At 33.0% G+C, this 20,751-nt stretch overlaps 1 protein-coding gene across 1 annotated transcript in view; it reads left to right on the top strand.

Moving 5' to 3' along the window:
* SK (small conductance calcium-activated potassium channel) overlaps positions 1-20,751 on the top strand; it is a 216,065-nt gene that overhangs the window by 163,913 nt on the left and 31,401 nt on the right. The window contains 3 exon segments of the mRNA XM_077443312.1: positions 4,546-4,641; positions 10,396-10,569; positions 16,965-17,212. Of these exon segments, the coding sequence (XP_077299438.1) occupies positions 4,546-4,641; positions 10,396-10,569; positions 16,965-17,212 (518 nt within the window).

Here is a 20,751-nt window from a genome sequence, read left to right as displayed (position 1 = left end):
CCCCATGAATATCTCGTCTTTCGTACATGCTGAAATTCAGTTAAAATGCAATCGAAATGAGCATGCAACCGGGCGATTTGCAATCATTTACAGCAAATCCCAACCACCGAGCTCTGCTGCTGGCTATTCGGTCCACCGTATAAGAAATCTTTCTTCCTTTCTTTCTCTCTTCACTTCTACACCACCAAGCCAAAACAAGGTTTTCCAATCTGATGCAATCTTTCTTTACACTGTCGAAAATATTGAAGAATTTATCACTAACATACACATAGCAAACATTTTAAGAAAAAAACCAAAAATACCAAAATAAATTTCTTATTAAAAAAATTTTGGCCGTGATGCATTGCTTTTTAATTGTTCTGTGGAACTTTTTTGTAAATTGTGACGTTTCCTGACGGACTCTTATTTAAATTTGATCGAATTTTTCTTACATCTTCAATATATCACGTCTTTATAGCGCAAGTATTCTATTTTCGCAATATCCAAATGTTCAAAAGAACATTTTAATGACTGAAATAAATCAGGGGTATTAAATATAATTAATATAATAATTTGACATATTTAAATCCAGTTAACCAATAAATTCCTTTAATTTTTACCTGCTGACATTTCAATGATTGGTTTTGGAAAGAAATTTATAATTGATATTTTAACAGCATTGTACTCCGAAAATATACGAAAACAATTTGGAAATAATTTGCAGTTTAAAACAATTGCATTTAAAAATGTGATATACATATGTACATTAATGTTCGTACTTGTTTATGTTTACATATATTATTATATCTAGGGTGACCAAACGTCACGTTTTTACGTACTTTGCGTTCCTGTCGTCTTTTTCGTACAATTGTTTGATTTGTCCATTCCACTGATACACAAAATAATTTTACCACACATATGTATATTTCCATATTTTTCCTTGTTTTTCCAAAAACAAATATTATTATATTCGTTTATATACAATACATATATGTATATAAAAAATAAAAAAAATATATATAAAATAAAATTTAATAAATAAAATAAAAGAAAATTTTAAAAATGTACCTGTATTTAAAAAAATATAAAATATAAATAAAAAAATAGCATTTAGTATGATTAAGATTTCAATCAAAATAATGATCCCGGCTTAAATTAATGTAATTAAATACATATATTACTTAAAGCCTTGGGTCGTCCAAGGATAAGATATAAAGGCGATATTTTCAAAATTATTCCCCAACTAAAATACCTATGTATTGAGAAACGCCGACATGTTGCAAAGTCTCTCTAAAACATGTTAATCCTAAAACTCAAACCGGTCGACGTACATTTTCATGAAGCCTTCCGACGACAACTCGACCTAAATATGCCGCTTTTCCTAGTAATGAATAATATCTTGTTACAATTGTGGGTCCTCGGTCGTCGTATGTAAAAAATACTCGGGTACGTTTCCGCACGCGGTTAGACCGCATTTTCCGTCTAATGTTCCGCACTCGCTAGTGAAATTTTCCACTTAAAAGTGAACGTGTTCAGAGAGTCTGCGGGAATTTCACGCGCGGCCGGTCCATTTTCCGCGACATAAAGCTCGCGAGCTTTCCGTCGCGATTGCGTTACGGATTTGTCGCCATCTATCGCGTACAATTAATCAAGCCCATTAGGTTTTTTAATCTGTTTTTGTCCACCCTCATCACGTAGCCTTTTCCCACCATAACTCAAGTCGCGTTTTACGGCCGTCCGATCTCTCCTCTCACGTTCCTGTCGCCCGACCGCACACTAAGGACGCTTCATGCCCTTACTTGATTTATTGGACACTAGGATTTTAGCATATTAGAAAAAATATATATATTTATATTTTATTTTATTTAAAAAAATCAATACCACAGAGACTTGACAGGTTGCCCCAAAGCGTCAATGTGATTATAATACAAATAATAAAAATCATAAAAATTACAAAAAAAAACATCATAAAAAAATAATAAAAATCATAAATAAAAAAACATAAAAAAATAATAAAAATCATAAATAAAAAAAAAACATCATAAAAAAATAATAAAAATCAAGTAAAAAATATGTACACAAAATAAAAACAAAGAAATAAGATTGAAAAATTTATATCGTGCTATTTAGGATGTGTTCCACCAACTCAACATAACTGGCATCGAATAGGTCCAAGTAATGTGCCAGTAAGTTAAGGAGTCGAACAGCTCTCGAGAGGGGGGAGTTCATGAGCACGTTTGATTTAGCCCTAATTGGCAAAAATATATAATGTTTTCTTAAAACTCTACGATTTTCCGGGGCCCAGAATTTTAGTTTCTCCAGGATAGCGGGATTGTGAATCTCTCCTCTAAGTAATTTTACGAAATGTTTCCCAAGAAATAAATCTTCTCTCTTTGCCAGGGAGTTGAAACCCAAAGATCCCAAGACAAAGGCACTAGGGAACAGATATGGATAAAATCCAAATGTCTTCAGATATAAAAATCTAAGGAACTTCCTTTGGACTCGTTCCAACATTAGAGAGTAACGAAGTTGATAGGGAGACCATATAATGGAGCCAAACTCGAGCACACTGCGAACTAATGTACAATATAAGAGACGAATGGCAGTGAGCCCTAGTTCGGACGAATTACGGATTACGAATCCAAGGATTTTTGTTGCCCTATCACAGATATTCTCAATGTGAATGTTGAAACTCCAACTATTTTCGAAGACTATTCCCAGATCAGATATAAATAATTCTCTCTGAAGAAGAGAATCATGAAATTTATACGGATATTTAATAGGAGAACGAGAACGAGAGTAAGAAATGACCCGACACTTTAGGATATTGAAGGGAAGTTTATTAACATTAGCCCATTCATAAATAGAATTCAAATCCTCTTGCAAATAAAGAGCGTCAGGTAAATCAATTTATACAATCTACTTTATATACATATATAAAGCTATATGTCATCATATCATTTATAGGAATCATACTTTACGGTGTCTGGACATTGACATTCCTTGAAAATCCATTTCTACACTAACAATATTTCGCTTCGCTTCACAATACATTTTGAATGACGGGAGAGTCTCGCGTTATTTGAAAAATATATCGAATTCTATATTGCATGGAGTTTGCTATTCACACCATATAAAATTTTATATATCGAAGTAGTTCAAAATATATAATATCGCATATTTGATTTTGATTTTTAAACGCTTTTTATTATTACGAAATTATGTAATAGAAAAAACATCTTACTATTGATTCCAATACTTACATTGAGCACAGCAATACTCGTACTCAATACTAAAGCTTCGAAACTGTAAAAATCACGATTTTTTTAAACGCTCATATCTCGTAAACGATCGCGAACCAACAAAAATCATTATCATATTCGAATTTGGTGGGTCAAACTTAGTAAAGATTGATTAGTCTCCGCTTAGTAAAGATTGATTAATTGATTAGTGATTTTTTTGTTGTTGCTCAGTGTAATTAGTACCGATAGATTGAAAACAATAAAGCGTTAATCAGCTGTTTTGATTCATTTCTATTCGTTGTAGAAGACGATATATGTATGTATTTCTCCGTTGGTTGTTTTTCTCGATGAGATATCTGCTTCCCCAAGAGATTTCATTTCATGAAAACATTCGATTCAATTACGCTTGAAATCGAATATCCTACTTTAAGAAGAATAATAAATCGATTGTTTTTTGAATCGCAAGCAAATTCAATTATTTAAATCAAATAATCAAAACAAAATCTTTTTCTTTAAGTACATACTACAACTGTTTCGTTTGCATGTAATATAATATTTAAGAAATATAAAATTTTCCTTTGTGAATTTCAACTCCATATTGATATTAGATTTATGCCAAGTTAGATCATTGATTCTCATTAGTGATGCTGAATTCATTTTAATAGTTTATTTTTTTTTTAGTATATCAGGACGTACTCTTACAAAGTCTGGAGCTATTATGTACTAGTGGTTTTACCCGGCTTCACTCGGTATTCGTAATGTAAACCGCTTAAACATGATTAATCTAATAGTTATCATTTTATTGAATTTATTTGAATAGTTTTATTTTATATAAATTTATTTGAATACTCATTTGTTTTTTTATTAAATTGACTGTCACGAACAAACAAACATATATATTTTCTCTTTCGAAATTATATGTATACCAGAATCCGGCGTTTGCGCCCCCGGAGCCTTCGCCCTCGGCGACTGCGCTCCCGAAGGCTTCGCCCCCTAGGGCTTTGCCCTCCGCGTCTGCGCCTCTGAAATCTTCACCCTCGGCGTCTGCGCCCCTGGAGCCTTCGCCCTCAGCGTCTGTGCCCTCGGAGCCTTCGCCCCCGGGGACTTCGAATCCTTTGAATCGAAAAAAATCGAATCGGCACCTATGAATCGAAAAAAAAACGAATTTGTCGTCTACGAACGAAGGTTACATACATATTTATATGCATATATACATACATACATACATATATCCAAATTCTCTTTCCAAATTATATATTAGATACTTAAACATCATTATGTGTATTTATATTAAATGATTTAATTCTTCTTTTTTTCTTTTCAGGCGTCATTCTATTCAACGGCTCTCAAAACACTCATCTCCGTATCAACAGTCATCCTGCTCGGCCTAATAGTGGCTTATCACGCCTTGGAAGTGCAGGTACAAAGAACTTGTTCCGCTTAATTATAATTTGACATTCATTCGAAAATACAGCTCACATTAAACAGCGAAATACGGGGGTAAGAAGACAATGAAATTTTCCACCGTTTGAGTTGAGTTTTTCCCTCGCGCGTTGGAAAATTTCAAATCGCTCGTTTCAAATTGATATTCAAGCTCGCCCTCGTTAGTCTTTACGACGAGGGGAGAGAAGGGAGGTTACACGTAGTTTTTCTTCCATTTTTACTCACTTTTTTTTCGTTCGTCTTCTCTGCTCGTTGCGCAACTTCAGCAAGTTTTAATATACATTTTCACAGTCGGGCTAAGATAATGCCCTCTGAGCAGTGCATTAATATTATTCCTCTGTATACCCTCCTTCTCCTGGTTTGCCTTTTCTAACGCTTTGTACGTCTAAAATAATTTAATCTATTCCGCACCGGCCCGATAGAAAATGCTTCGAGGCATAAAGCATAAAGCTCTGTTATCATCTTAACTACACTGACGTCAATGCGAAGCCTTTTCATAATTAAAACACGTGACATGTCCGCTTGGATTGTAGCTTGTACATAACACTCTGCGTACAAATTACGTGTTCTTTGTTAATTGCTATTTTTCCACCGTTTCATGTCTTGAATCCAAAAGACTCGCTTTGTTTAATTTATTTATTAGCGACTTACTCTCATTATTTTTTTAAAATATTCTCATTCTTTATCGCTCGTTAAAAATAATTTAAATTCAACAGTCAAAACTGCTTGATATACTTTCATCATTTCATAGAACTTTAAAAGCTCTTCGACCATTGATCTCAAGTTCTCCGTATAAATTATTCGAACGACTTAGCGATAGTTAGAACGTGATTCGTTAACTTCTTATTTCATATCCACTTAACTTTTGCTCTTATTGAGAGGACGTTCGCTGAATTTAATTTATTCTTTCTTTGCATTCGATACGTATTTTATGTGATATAATTTATTATAATAATCTCGAAATATCTACATATATACATATATAATATTATTGCTTTGACTCAGGCATACAAGCAGCCGTATAATTTTGAACAAATTGTTTGAGCTTTCGTAAAGTTTACGACTCAAACTTTAATACCGAAGAAAATGCGGTCGAGACACATTTTTATGACTTCCTAAAATGAAAAGAATCCTTCTAAAAATTTTTCAGATTAAAAATTCTCTTTCAACTATGTGTAGAGGGAGTTGTGTTTTTGAATTTGAATAAATATTCGGCATGCAATTCAAACACGCATATGCACAAACAAATAATTTACATACGTACATTCATAAATGTCGAAAATAATAAATTGCATCGGTTTCGTGGACCAGACGTGCATACAAAAATTATGGTCAGCTTAATTACGGAAAATCCTCTATACATATATATATATATATATATATATATATATATATATATATATATATATATATATATATATATATATATATATATATATATATATATATATTTATTTGGCGTATTTACATATGTATGTATACATATATCAAATGAATATAAATCAGTTTCAAATGCAATCAAATGTTCCGCAATTATTGTCCATTTCCACTAAACAATTGTTCAAACAATGCGCCCAATTTAAACCTTTTTCTTCATGAATTATGAATCGCTTGCCTTTTGCAAATTTCCCATGGTGCGTACGAAATGACACAAACAAATGACATTTTACTCTTTCTGGAATGATCCAATTTATTATGATGAAATTCTCCACAAGGTATAAAATATAAATTTGACACATTCATATTAGAGTGTATGAAATACTGAATTTAACAATTGAAACTATTATAACATAATTTGCAATTATAAATCACTTTGTGAATCGTACTGTTAGAATATTACTTATATAATTTATATAAATATATATATATATATATATATATATATATATATATATATATATATATATATATGTATATATATATATATATATATATATATATATATATATATATATATATATATATATATTTATATATATATATATATATATATATATATATATATATATATATATATATATATATATATATATATATATATATATATATATATATATATATATATATATATATATATATATATATATATATATATATATGCCATTTATTTTTCTTTCAAATTAAAATTTTCTCTCTCTATTTTCATGAAAATATCGAAAGAATTCCCTTATTTTTTGGCTAAATAACAGCTCATAATTGCACAACCTTTTTAAATATTCAATACAAGAATATAAACGGCATTTCATTAATTCTGGGAAAAGTAAAATATAGATTTGATTATGTATAAGTTTTCTGTTTAATATTTCAATACTTTTTGAACAGTTTTAAATATTCTTTGTATAATATTTTTATTTTTTTACACACACCTTGCGTTCGTGCCAAAAAGGACTCGACGTATGTATGAACAAGCTGTATACAACAGCCAATAAGACCAATGACCAATGATGTGTATTTAGAGTACACGCTGGGTATAAATACTAGACGGTTTTGGTCCGTGCTTCGTTCAGAGCTGGCAGGCCGACGGATCAAGAACAATAAACTACTTCCACAACACTGGCTGCATATTTCACTCCGATCTCGGGAACCCCTCTACACGTCCGCGTAACTAACAATTTTTCAAACATAACAGTATATACATATGTATTTATATGTAAAAATGGCGAAATATATTATGTGTAAAATATATTATGTGGGTAGCTTTTATAAGATTCAACAAATTCAAGAAGCTAATAGCTCAAATTTCAAGAAACTGAGGAAGAGGATACTGATTTATTGGATCCGCTAGAAAACATCAGGAGACGATCGATCTGTGTTTTTTAAAATAAACGAACGTCCATTATCATTTTTTTTATATAAACGTAGCAACGTATTTGGCGCGACTTGAACCCACAACCTATCTACTGGTATGCAAAAGCTACATCAGGGCACTATGCTGTGACTAAAAAATACTTTAAATATATATTTAAAAAAATTCTTGCAAATATGTAAAACAAATTTTAAATGCCTCCAAATATCAATGACACACAATGTTCAAAACTTAAATTTCCCGTAATAAATTTTCAATTCAGTGGATTCCCTTACATTACACAAAATTATAAAATATTTAATATCAAAACGGAAAATTAATTTTGCTTGCAGAAACATATTTGACCCCCCCCCCCCCCCCCAGTCAGAATTGAAATTCATCCTACATACAAAGCAAACGTCAATGCCACCGGCACAAAACCGAATGATCGCTCAATCTTGCATCAATTTGACATTGTCACATTCGAAATACCATTCTGTGGTATTTGTCGACAATGTGTCCCATTGTGCCCGAGAGGAAGTGTGAGAAAAGGTGTTCATAATCGGATGGCGCTCACAATAGCGCCGCACAAACAGCACTACGGAAGGGATGGCGCCCTTTGTGAGGCGCCTTCGGTGTCTCTTAATTCATCTCCATCCCCGTGCAGGAACGGCGCTCGAGAGGCTATTGTTGCTTGTACGTGCGCGATGTTCGCTCATAGTTTCATCGTCGAAACTGTGAGTCACTCTGTCACGCAATAACGATAATTCATATCAACAAATGTTCGCAGTAAGCGATGTTTGCTGTCTGACCGATAGAATCACACGCTATTTACAATTAATTAATGCGTAGAGTTTATTTGTGTGGTTCATGTGAGAGAGGTTATGCTCAAAAGCTTGGAAAAACAATGTGACTTCAATGAAGGAAATGAGGAAAATTACGCAAGTCACGAACGTCATAAAAATGGATTAAATGTCCGAAATCACTATAAAAGTCCAAACGGAAAAAAGGCAAAGATCGAGAGGCCGAACACGAACAAAAGATATTAAGGATATGTGTTACATCATCATGAAGGACAAGCTTTCAATTGACCATTATATAATATGTCCATACTATTATATACCTACATGTTATGTAATACATATGTATTGAATCATCATTCCGTCGTGTACTTATGATTATTTTAAATCATGTATATAAAATAACTTGTCTGAGCTTTCAAGAAGATTAAATGGTTTTCCATTCATGTTTTAAGTTCATAAATACATCCTTTCTTCGGTAAATAACAATTATTATTTAAAATACATATCTTAGCGTGGACGTGTGGAGGGGTTTCCATTGATCAAGGTCAGTGAAAGATGCAATGGGTAGTGGTAGAAGTAAATAGTTTGTTGTTGATCCGTCGACCAGACAACTTCGAATGAAGCGCGGAAAAAATCTGCCGAATATTTATACACGGCGTGTACTCTAAGCACAGAGAGATCATTGGTCTATGGGTCGCGAGATCTTATTGGCTGTTGTATACTGTTCATACAACAGCCATGTGTACGTGTTCATACGCCGAGACTGATCGCGAACGCGAGATTAGGCGATCAGTGCCGATCAGTGCAGCACCAATTACCTAATTTAATAACGAAAATGAAAAGTTACAATTAAAAGATTAACGCTTAACATTAATCTTTTAGTTTTTTTACCAAAAAGTCACAATATTTGGTTTTCATTATTAATCATAATATAATATAATATACTCGCAAGGCAGCACTCACTTAATTCATATAATTATTTATATACATAAATACATAGTATCCTATTCGTAGGATAGCTATCCATCCAATAATCATCATTTATTATTGGATGGATAGCTAGATATACTATAAAACACACGACATTTTTAAATTATTCATGTTTTTTATTTGATATTTTATACAGAATATGTAACATATATTTTTTACTATATTTTCACTAGTACGGTGGATATTTCTCTGTTTCTATCGCACAACTTTATTTACATTTGTGCAAGTAGAATACAAGAGGATGCTGTGACGTCACACCGCATCCTCTTGTGTCCTGCTTGCACACACGTAAGTAAGGCTGTGCGACGAAAACAGGGAGAATTTGACCGCATGCCACTGCTTTTCACTAATGTATGGCATATTTCACCTTCAGACTACTTATGTGACTACAATATCGATTGTTTCCTTTCAAAGTTTGCCAATTTATCTGACTTCATTGGAAACGGTTCCAAAAAATTGACAATTCTGTCATTTTTCTCACAGAATTTGAGTTTACAGCATCTCAAAATTCGTTGATATGCTGCAAAAATTTGTCCATAGATGTCTCTATGATTGCTATAGAATCTTTTTAATCGGCCTTGAATAATACTTACAATACTTACATATGTACATACAATGCTTGTTAAATAAAAATTGGTGTAATAAATATAATAAATAAATGACTTTTGAAAACGTACATATTGTATCTATACCAGTTTCCACGACCCTTATTTTCATATGTCATAAGTTTCCTCAATTTACATATGCGTGTATGTCGCTTAAGGAAATGCTTTCTAAACAAACCTATTCAACTGAATGTTTCTCTTTCCGCTGAACTCATTCTAATTAAATAAGGATATATGTATTCCAGCTAAGAGCCTCTTCTCGCAGAATTATTCTTTGTGCATAATCAGATTTAACCATTGCGAAAAATATATGGGGGGCGAACCGAATTTACAATTCGCATTAAACCAAATTGGGCTACCGAGGAAGGTGAGAGACCGAGCAAATTACTCTTAGGTCAACTTAGTTTAATTTCTCTTTCCCCGACTTATTATTACTTCTATTGACGTCACAGTTTTCACTTTTCACCTTTTCCCCCCTCCCCGTCCAAACTGAGATGCGAGGTTTTTAATCGATTCTACGAATTTGTTTCTGTTTTTTTCTCTTTCAGTTATTTATGATAGACAACTGCGCGGACGATTGGAGGATAGCCATGACGTGGCAGAGGATATGTCAGATCAGCATCGAGCTGATGATATGTGCCGTTCATCCCATACCCGGCCAATACTACTTCTCGTGGACCACGAAACTGGTGAATAAAGGAGGTGTCATCGGCACTGAATTGGTACGTCCGTCAAACAATTCGAATGGCTTCACATTTTAGACAGGCTTCTATTTAAATTATTCTCATTATTAGGCTATATTATATATATATTATATCATATAATTTACATACATGCACACTATAACCATAGTCGCTTTAAAACTGTCGATCTCAATACAAATCAGCAAATGTGTGATTGGGGTACAAAGCGCTTTGTATAGTCTTTAGATGTTTCACATCGATTCATTTTAATTATATATTGAAATTATCAAAATCAGATTAAAATTTGCTTTTTATCATATACTAATTTTCCATTTTACTGTTTTCTTTAATTTATTTAAAATGAATCGTAAATTAATGGCACATATACGTTCACTAATATACATAGCTGTTCATAACACTCCTTTCGATAGCGTTATCCACTGAAAAATTACATACTAGCCATTAGTTTTTGACTCGTTCAATTTAGATTTTAATGGTTTATTGATCTTTTGTTATTTATTTTACGATTATTTATTTTATATTAAAAACATCATTTGAAATATTACCGCGTTATTAAGATCGTCGTGATAGCAGCAGCTGTTGGTTTTAAATATGGACAATAAATCAGACTCTTATCATCAGCTGGATAAATTTTCAAATATATACCTATGTTTGTACATAGATATATGATACTTATCTAGGTATATAAACATATGGATCGTGGTCATTTTAAGACACATTAAGGTTCATTTATTTTTACAGCACGTAAACAGCAGTACGAAAAATATTCTTCAGTACATTATATATGGACACATTCATATGTTCCGTAATTTGGCACATTCATACATATGTTCCGTAGATGGCGTATCCGTAAAAGCTGTAACCGACATAATATACTCATATTATACAGCAGTATGCATGTCACCAAAACCGGTTTTTTTTGCCTCTATAGAAATGTTCACGCCTACGTGGCGTCATAGTGGCGAATGCACCCGTACTAATGAAAGTGCTGCCATGTGCATATGAATATTTTTTGAAACGTCATATTGACTTGACGATACGACAAAAGGCAATATTACCTTTTTACAAAAGGCAATACTACTATCGACGCGCTCTGTAATGTATATGTAAGCTGATTTTGCCTTGCACTCGTCCAAAACAAGTATGAACGTGCTGAAAACGAGCGCGGTGCTGTATAGTATGAATAGAAGTATTCTTTTCCGTGCAGTGTTATGCCGAGCTATTGACGTCCAGTGCTGGATCTTTAAGTGTATGAACGGATATATGTATGTGGGTCTGAGTCCGATTTGCAACATATTTTTAAGCTATTAGCTTTAAGAGCTGTCATTGTCGATCTAGTGTAATTGACATGAATATTATATTTTATAAAAGACTAATGTTTCCTTTAAAGAATACTTCAAACTTCTTGAAACTAGCTTTTATTGCCTTAAACAAGATTCATATTCAATACTGAAGATCAATAAAACATACAGCAAATTTTCTTTCTTTTACTTTTGATGGTTTAGATCGTTTTTCACATTTCACGACCCCACATACTTACATATCCGTCTGCGTGACATTTCGCATTTCAATGTTTCATCTTTTTTCTTTCATTTTTGCTGAAGAAAATCTTCAAAAACGTCTATTTATTAAAATGTAATATAAAATTCTGAAAAAGCGTGCTTTATTCGTTACACACACCCACACAGACATACATACATACATTCACTCTTTTGTTTTTCCGATGCGAAGTTTTTCATGATATTTTTTCACTCTTTCTGTAGGGAACGATATATAAGCAAATTCAGGTCTGTATCAAACAACATTTTCAAAATCAATCAATAGTAGAAAATCTGTGTATGCATGTGTTTGCCCGTCTTTGGTGTGCGTGTGCGTGTATGTAATTTGTTTGATTGTGTAATATTTACTATATATACTTATATATACATATATTAATATATCAAATAGTGGTTCCTCTTTGCTCGTAGGATGTTTCTAATCTGAACTCGTCTGATATTTTTGATTCTTCTTCTATTCTTCTTCTTTTAAATTACTATATATATTTACATACATATTCGTAACCTTATGTCTCTAGTCGTTTACACTGCAACGTTTGGAATAATTTATGAAATGCCCAGTTCACTTATAACGCGCCCATTTTGATTATTCTGAACTTTTTTTTGGCTATTTATTGAATTAAAATTTACTCCCCCCCCCCCTCCTCATATGAAACACAATGTGAAATAATACTGTATGAAAATATACATTACTGCACTAGATGAGCACAATGTCTGTTGCACTTTCTGGTTTCATTAGCACATCTGAGCATGTGATCCGTCGGATCTATTGCATCCCATGAATTATTAAAACTATGCACTTAAAATTTCACCAAGCATTTTATCCATAAATTTATTCATTGTATTTTAATTCTTCAACACTTTTCATACACTTTATACAATCGAATTTATTTATTCATTGCCTATTTTTTTTATTTTGAAACATTTTCATCCTCGAACCCATCGCTAAATTTCACCATTAAATTTCAGGCTCGTTAATGTGAACAGGGTGTTTATTTTTTATTTTTTCTAGAGGGTTTCATCACTTCTTTTTTATACACTATCACATTTTTATGCGTGATCATATAATCTTTTATGCCCTTTTGTATTTTTAATAATATTATTTAGTGTCAGAGTAGGTTTCCAACAACTTCTATGAATTGTTCGTATTTTATGTCTGTAATACATTTAACAAATTAGTTTATATGTGTATATAACTCTTACTTTATTTTATACTAAATTCAATTGAACATGTAATGGTTACTTTACGTTATGTGTACTTATAACTGTAGTATATATGTATGTATGTCACAGTTGAAGTGTATTTTCAGTCGTAATATATTTCAATTGGCGTTTGAGATCATTCATATTCGAATACAATTCAACTAGTAAATTATAACTCTACAAGCGCAAATACACTTGCAGCAATGTACGCTATTTTTAATATAACAGTTGATTTTTTACAGTTGTGATGTTTTTACGATTGCTTTAGAATTCAATAATACGTTAATATTTGCTAGGTACTACGAATTATGGTAATGAGTATCGTATTACGATAACTCTAAGAATTTTTAAAACAAAAATAAGACTTTCCAACTCAATTTACTATGTATTCGAGTGATTTATTCACGACAATCTTACCTCTACATCTAACCTGGTACCAACTTATAGTTGAAGTGTACATATTTTCAGTTGTAATATATTTTGACCAGTTGCAATGTAATTCACCATATGGACGGAATATATTCCAACTAGTCAAAATATATTACAATTGAAAATACACTTCAACTATAACGTTGGTTGGTACCAGGTTAGATGGAATATATTCCAACTAGTCGAAATATATTACAACTGGAAGATAGACTTCAACTGTAACATATACACATATGTATTTATGGATTAGTCTCATTTGGCTAATATGGTGTGTTAGAAAGTATTGGCTAACATATTCAATAATTAATTATTTATTAGGTGTGTATTTGTTTTGAAAATAAACAAAAAATAAATAAATGATGTTCATTTAAATTAATGATGATAGATGTCAATGAAAATTTCATTCGGTAAGATACCATTTCGAATAATTCCAGTGTTTGGTATTTATTTTTAATATAAAACAAACTACGGAATGAAATTTTCGTTGTTTATTTATTAAAATTCAAACGATAAAATACATAATTAAATTATTTTGTTTTAGATTACGTGTATATATTTATTTATTTTAATTTTACACATTCATTGTCTCATATTACACACGATACGAATTAAAAAATTTCACGAATTTAATATCATGTCAAACACAATGAGCGAATCCCAACGCGAAGCCCGAATGCATGGAATTTTTTTGTTCGTTTTGAAAATCTGACTAATGTAAAATTCTTATCTTTGTATGAAATAATACACCCTCTCACATAAATTAAAACCCGTACACATTTTCCCGTTGAAAGGTCAATTTCCGCTTCCTTTTGCCATTTTCACAATGCGCTAATAGGGCCGGTAATCAACACGAGCTGTCGCTACTGGAGAGGACATCCTCATTCTGCTTTCCTACCGCAACAGCTATCTCGTCTCCTAAAGAAAATCAATACGGGATAGAGACATCCGAGGTCATAAATGTCGATGGTGAACGCGCAGACAGTCGTCACATCCGCTTTTCCTCCCCCTTCTATTACACTTTCTACCCCGCCCCCTTTCAAAATAGGTTCTTTTTCTGACCTTTTTCCCGGTTTTTTTTATATCTCACCCTTCAAAGTTCACACAGTCCCATTTCTCGTCTGCTTTCGGAGATTGATTTGACGGCCGGCAACAGATGTTCGACACTTCTGTCAAAACTGTATTATGACGATTCACTCTCAACCGCACTATTCTCGATTATATTATAAACCTAAATACAATGGAATATTTTTATACTATATTTAATATGAATCCTTTTTAATATCAATACCACCAATTCATATTAAATACTTTTTTATGCAAGGATTGAAAAATTAATGTTTGAAAAATGAAAAATTTCAATCTTCTAGTTTATTGCACAGGCGATTACGTTTTCTATTAAATATTCTCATTTGACAATGCCATACATAAAATTAAATAATATATATATACATCTTCGTGTAGTAAAATCTACCATGTAAAATCTGATAGTGACGGCAAACCAAGCAATCACTTCCTACGGTGCAATTTCCGCTAAGATCGATCAATCATGTTCATCCTATAATGAGTCTCATACACGAAACTTCATCTTATCGTAACAAATAAATTATTACCCTATAAAGTTCGTTCATATATTATAGCTCAAACCGGCAACTGCACGTAAACAGCAGTACACAAAATATTATTATGAATGTGTTCATACATTATATATGTATGTATGGACACATTCATATATTCCGTGATGTGTACGTGGCGTATCCATAACAGTGGTAACCGACACGATCTATTCATATTATACAGCAGTGCATTTCAATGAACCATATCAAACAGAACAGGTTTTCTTTTACGTGATTTCACAGTGGCGACTGCACACGTACTTACGAAAGTGCTGCCATGCATATGATTATTTTCGGAAACGTCATATTGACTCGACGATTCGACACAAGGAATATTTCGCTGTATCGTCGCGCTCTGTAATGTATATGCAAGGCCACCGAGAGGAATCCCGGGCCCTGGAAAAATAATTCCATACCCTATGACAAACCAAAAAAAAATCTTATAGATATATTTTTAATATACGTAAAAGTCTATCAGAACTATTAGAAAAATACCTATATGTTAAATGCTACTTTTTTAAATAATCGAATAAGAAAGTATGATGTAACAGGTACGATTTCACATGGACACAAAGAATGTGCGGATCAAAAAATAATAAACATTTAGCATTAAAGAAATATATGTATTTTTATGTACATACAGTAATATAAAATATCAAAATCGATCAGTCGAACGTCCCAACACGGGGCCCCTCAAGTAGTCCGAGTCTTGGAACTTTAGGGCGGTTTCAGACTAGCGTTTTATACGCGCGTATAATCTCGTTTTTTGAAGTGCATGTAGGCGCGTATAGGCGCGTCGTTTTCCATACGCGCAACTCGTATGAGCGTAGACGCGCTTATAAGCTCGTATTATCCATGTTGATACTAAATCACCACTACCGGTTCGACCGAAAATGCCGGAATAAGCCCGTGTACGCGCGTCCGGTTTTTTGAAGCGCGAAAAGTAGCGCGCCTGTAAGCGCGTATGCCAAAACGACCGTATACGCGCAGAAAAAAACGCTAGTCTGAAACCGCCCTTACCCCACACTTTTCACCCCCCCCCCCCTCTCGGTGGCCCTGTTCATATGTAAGATGATTTTGCCTTGCACAAGTCTAAAACTAGTAAAAACGTGCCAAAAACGAGCGGTGCTGTATAGTATGAATAGAAGAAGTCTTTTCCGTGCAGTGTTGAGCCGAACCGTTGGCGTGCAGTACTCTATAATATAAATAGACTTTTAATTGTCAAACATATTTCAAACCTGCATATTGAAGAATGCCATAGAGTGTGACGACTCGCCGTTAAATATGTGCACACTCCAAACTGTCGGAAACTTTGTTAGAAATTCCACTGAATTCACAACTCAAGAACGATTCGATGGAAAATGTGATTTTATCACGTTGCTTCCACATAACCGAGTGCACTTCCTATCCTCCTATATACTATATGTATGTAACTGATAGATATGTACATTCATGTCAAAAGGTTTGCAATGCTCCACTTTTCGCCATCAAACTTCAGTGCATGCCTTTCACATTACCCAACATACATACATACATACATATACAGAACCCTTCAAAAAATTTATCGCCGTCATCTGGTATATTGGTAGTGTTAATAATTTTGGGTGAGCAGGTACCGTACGACGTGACCCTTTCGCTGCCAATGTTCCTGCGCCTCTACCTGATCTGCCGGGTGATGCTGCTGCACAGCAAACTGTTCACGGACGCCTCGTCCAGGAGCATCGGAGCCCTGAACAGGATCAACTTCAACACACGATTCGTACTCAAGACGCTGATGACCATCTGTCCTGGGACGGTTCTGCTCGTCTTCATGGTCTCCCTCTGGATCATCGCCAGCTGGACGCTCAGGCAGTGTGAGAGGTGAGCTCTATGTACAATACGTACCTCATTCACTAATATACAATTATACAAATAATATAAATACAATAATAAAGCACTTCTCAAACGTTTCGACTATCTTACATATGTACGAGTATATTTAAAATTGATAAGAAATAAAACGTTTGAAAAGTACTCAATGAATTATATAATTTTGCACTGATTCGATATATATGATAAATGCCTTATTATACATAAATGTGATACATTTTCTTGATTCAAGTGTTTATAATAAGGCTTTTATGTATTTGAAATTTTTGTTTCATTGTTTATGAATGAAATTAATAAAGTTATAATTATGATTTTTCAGTTCAATTATATACGGTTTTGTACGTATATAAGTGGACTCGTGTTTTGAATGTTTAAAATGATTTGTTTTTTTTTTAATGTATGTATGTTATAACTTTTTCTATCGATATGTAGAATTATGCAATTATTTGAATTGTATCGATCTTAAACATTGTTGGACTTTCTCTTCCGATTGTTATAAAGTTTATATTGTTCGATTTATATGCATGTATGTCTATGATGTGACGATCTTTCTCTATCTCTGTTTCTATTGATTTTAGTTTGTTTATGTTGAGCATTTTGCTACCCTTATTACGAAATCCTCATAAGTACATTTCTATTATCCCGTTTATTTATCATTTCGAACGATTATTTTCTATATTGTTTATTTTCGTTAATATTACATATATTTCGATTTTTATACGTTTGATTTTAACCGCTTCTCTGACTGTGACTTTTATTTTTTATTTCTATCTCACACCTCAAGTAGTGTAGCAGTAATTCAAAACGAACTTTTCTTTATTCGCTTATTGGTATTTATATATGAATTATGATTTGAAATCATCACTCTTGTTTATTTGTATGCATGCACTATTTAATTTCTCAACAGGTGGACAAATTCAATTAATAATATTTAACGTACATTATTATAATATAATAAACGAACGCCAATCTAAATAAATTCAATACATTTTAATAATAATAAAAAAAAAACTCACCATTGTCTGTAAACAAAACCGCCAAGCCATATGGAGTTCAGATGGAGCACATGCACATCAATCCCAAAATACTTCAAAGTCTCTCATCGATTCAAATCTCAATTCATTTTGAGATGTAAAAAATAAAATATATTTATTTATTATATAATATATCCAATTCAATAACATGTTGTGTTGTCAGTCAATTTCAATGTTGCTTTTACGATATACCTATTGTATATAATATTTGTATTGATAAAATATATTTATTTAAAACATGCACAAATCAATGCTTGTAAGCACAGTTTATATATAAATTAATCATCCATGAATAATTTCGCACAGTTTAATTTCAAAGTAAGCACCCATTCACACAATTAATGTTTGTATAATAGGAATATGCTTTTATTTATTATTTAAACGGTTTTTAAAATAACAAAAAAAATATCCTAAAACATTTATGCGTATATTTTTAATGTAATGTGAGTCAAATCAAAACGAATGAAAAAGCACTTAGTTAATATATTTTATTTACCTACATACATATTTATATGTACATTCTACGCGTCATTCCGCCATCCTAATAAATAGTGCTATATACATATATTCACATTTGCTATACTTAATTAAAATTTTATTGTACAGGATGAATAGCAGCATGATTTTAATTTGATAGATTTGTTATGAACATATTCAAATTATGTGTGTAAAATTTCAGGCGCGTTTTTTATATATGATTTTTATTATTTTAAATATGATGGCTATTTTTTAGGATGGCTGGACACGTGTCTATCGATCGCTATCGCAATTGTAACGAAGTATGACGGCAAAGAGAGAGACGCTATCCGTCATTGTCGTGGCACACGTGCGAATTTTCGCGTCGAAAAGCGCGTCACGACGCTTTTCGCGAGCGTGTATTCCGTCAACCCCTAGACGTCCGGGCGCCTTTTTGTCTCAACTCTTGCTATGCGAACCGTTTATCATCGGCTTCGGCAATTTGTCATCGGATTTTCAATTACGACACCCACGGATTCGCCGAGTCGGTCGTCTCGCCGAGACGCTAATACATTATTCAATCGCACAGACTCACATTCTGCTGATTAAATTCCTATCAGAGAAACTTGCAGGATAATGAACCCGGACGGTCGCCGCGCGGAATTAATTTCGGTATTGTACCCAGGGACCGATATTAATCTGATAAATCCATACGTGTCATCGCTCTTATTGGATGCATCGTCCCCGATGATCCACTTATATATATACATACATATATTAAATTAGCAGAAAATTCACCTACAACATCTATAGAGTGAAAATGGCATTAGTTCAATTGTCTTTATTTCAATACATGTTATTTTTATTTATATTATGCCAGGAAGGCCTGACAGGTAAACCCCAATGCGCCTTCCTAACCAATTATATACACAAGTAAATCGAAACAATACCTGACATCTATAGTCAGATATTACAAACATCGTATAAATACGTTCAATAACATTTTTCATGTAACGATACAAATTTATACATTCTATAAACAACCACAGAGACATCTATGGTGATAAATCAGGCAAAACCTGAGATATGACAATAACTGAAGGTTTGCAATGGAAAATTGGGAAGGAAAGGCCAATTTTACAGGAACCGTTTTAATGAAAATCAAAAAAATTGGCAAATTCTGATAAGAAACAATCGACCTCGACAAACCAAGGTCTGGCCAACAACGACTCTAGTGGGAATCGAACCCGTGACATAATGCACGAAAGAATTCAACACTTACCAGTAGACCACGCTGCTGGTTATATCTTATAATATCTTGCAAAACAATAAATGTAATGTTTAGCGATTAACACTATTTAAAAAATACTGGTGGCCTGTAAAATGTATGTATTATACATACGTTTATTCTGCTTTTCCGAAATTTTGGACATATCGAATTAAAGGAAATAACAATTTGTGAATTAAGTCAAACAGAAAAATAGACTTCCGCCACATTCAAATATAACGGCTCATATATATGTATGTAAATGTGGGGTGTGCCCTACTGGGATTATTTGATAATGAAAATACTGTAGTGTGGCCGTGTAGAGGGTTTTCTGAGATCGAATTGAAAGACTCAGTGAATAGTGGTAGAGGTTTTTATTGTTTTTGATCCGTCAGCCAGCCAGCTTCGAATGAATCACGGACCAAAGCCACCGACTATTTATACCCAGCGTGTACTCTCAACACAGAGAGGTCATTGGTCGATGGGTCGCAAGACCTTATTGGCTGTTGTACAATACAGCTTGTTCATACGTCGAGGCCTTTTCGGCGCGAATGCGTGATCAGGCGACTATTTACAATAATAACTACCTAATCTCTACATTACAATACTAATGAAACTAATGAAATTTTATTTTTAAATCTTAGATAAATTTAGCTGCTGTTATTTTTTTGTACGGTTTTCAATGTAATAGCCAGCAGCATAGCTCGGTGGTTGCGTTAATGCTTACCATCGAGAGGTTCCCGGTTTCAAGCCCTGGGTTGACCTCGATTGAA

The sequence above is a fragment of the Arctopsyche grandis genome, chromosome 12 (genome assembly GCF_051622035.1).
Source record: "Arctopsyche grandis isolate Sample6627 chromosome 12, ASM5162203v2, whole genome shotgun sequence".
Classification (NCBI taxonomy): Eukaryota; Metazoa; Arthropoda; class Insecta; order Trichoptera; family Hydropsychidae; genus Arctopsyche; species Arctopsyche grandis.
Note: the sequence above shows the minus strand (reverse complement) of the source record. Positions and strands in the feature narration are given on the sequence as shown.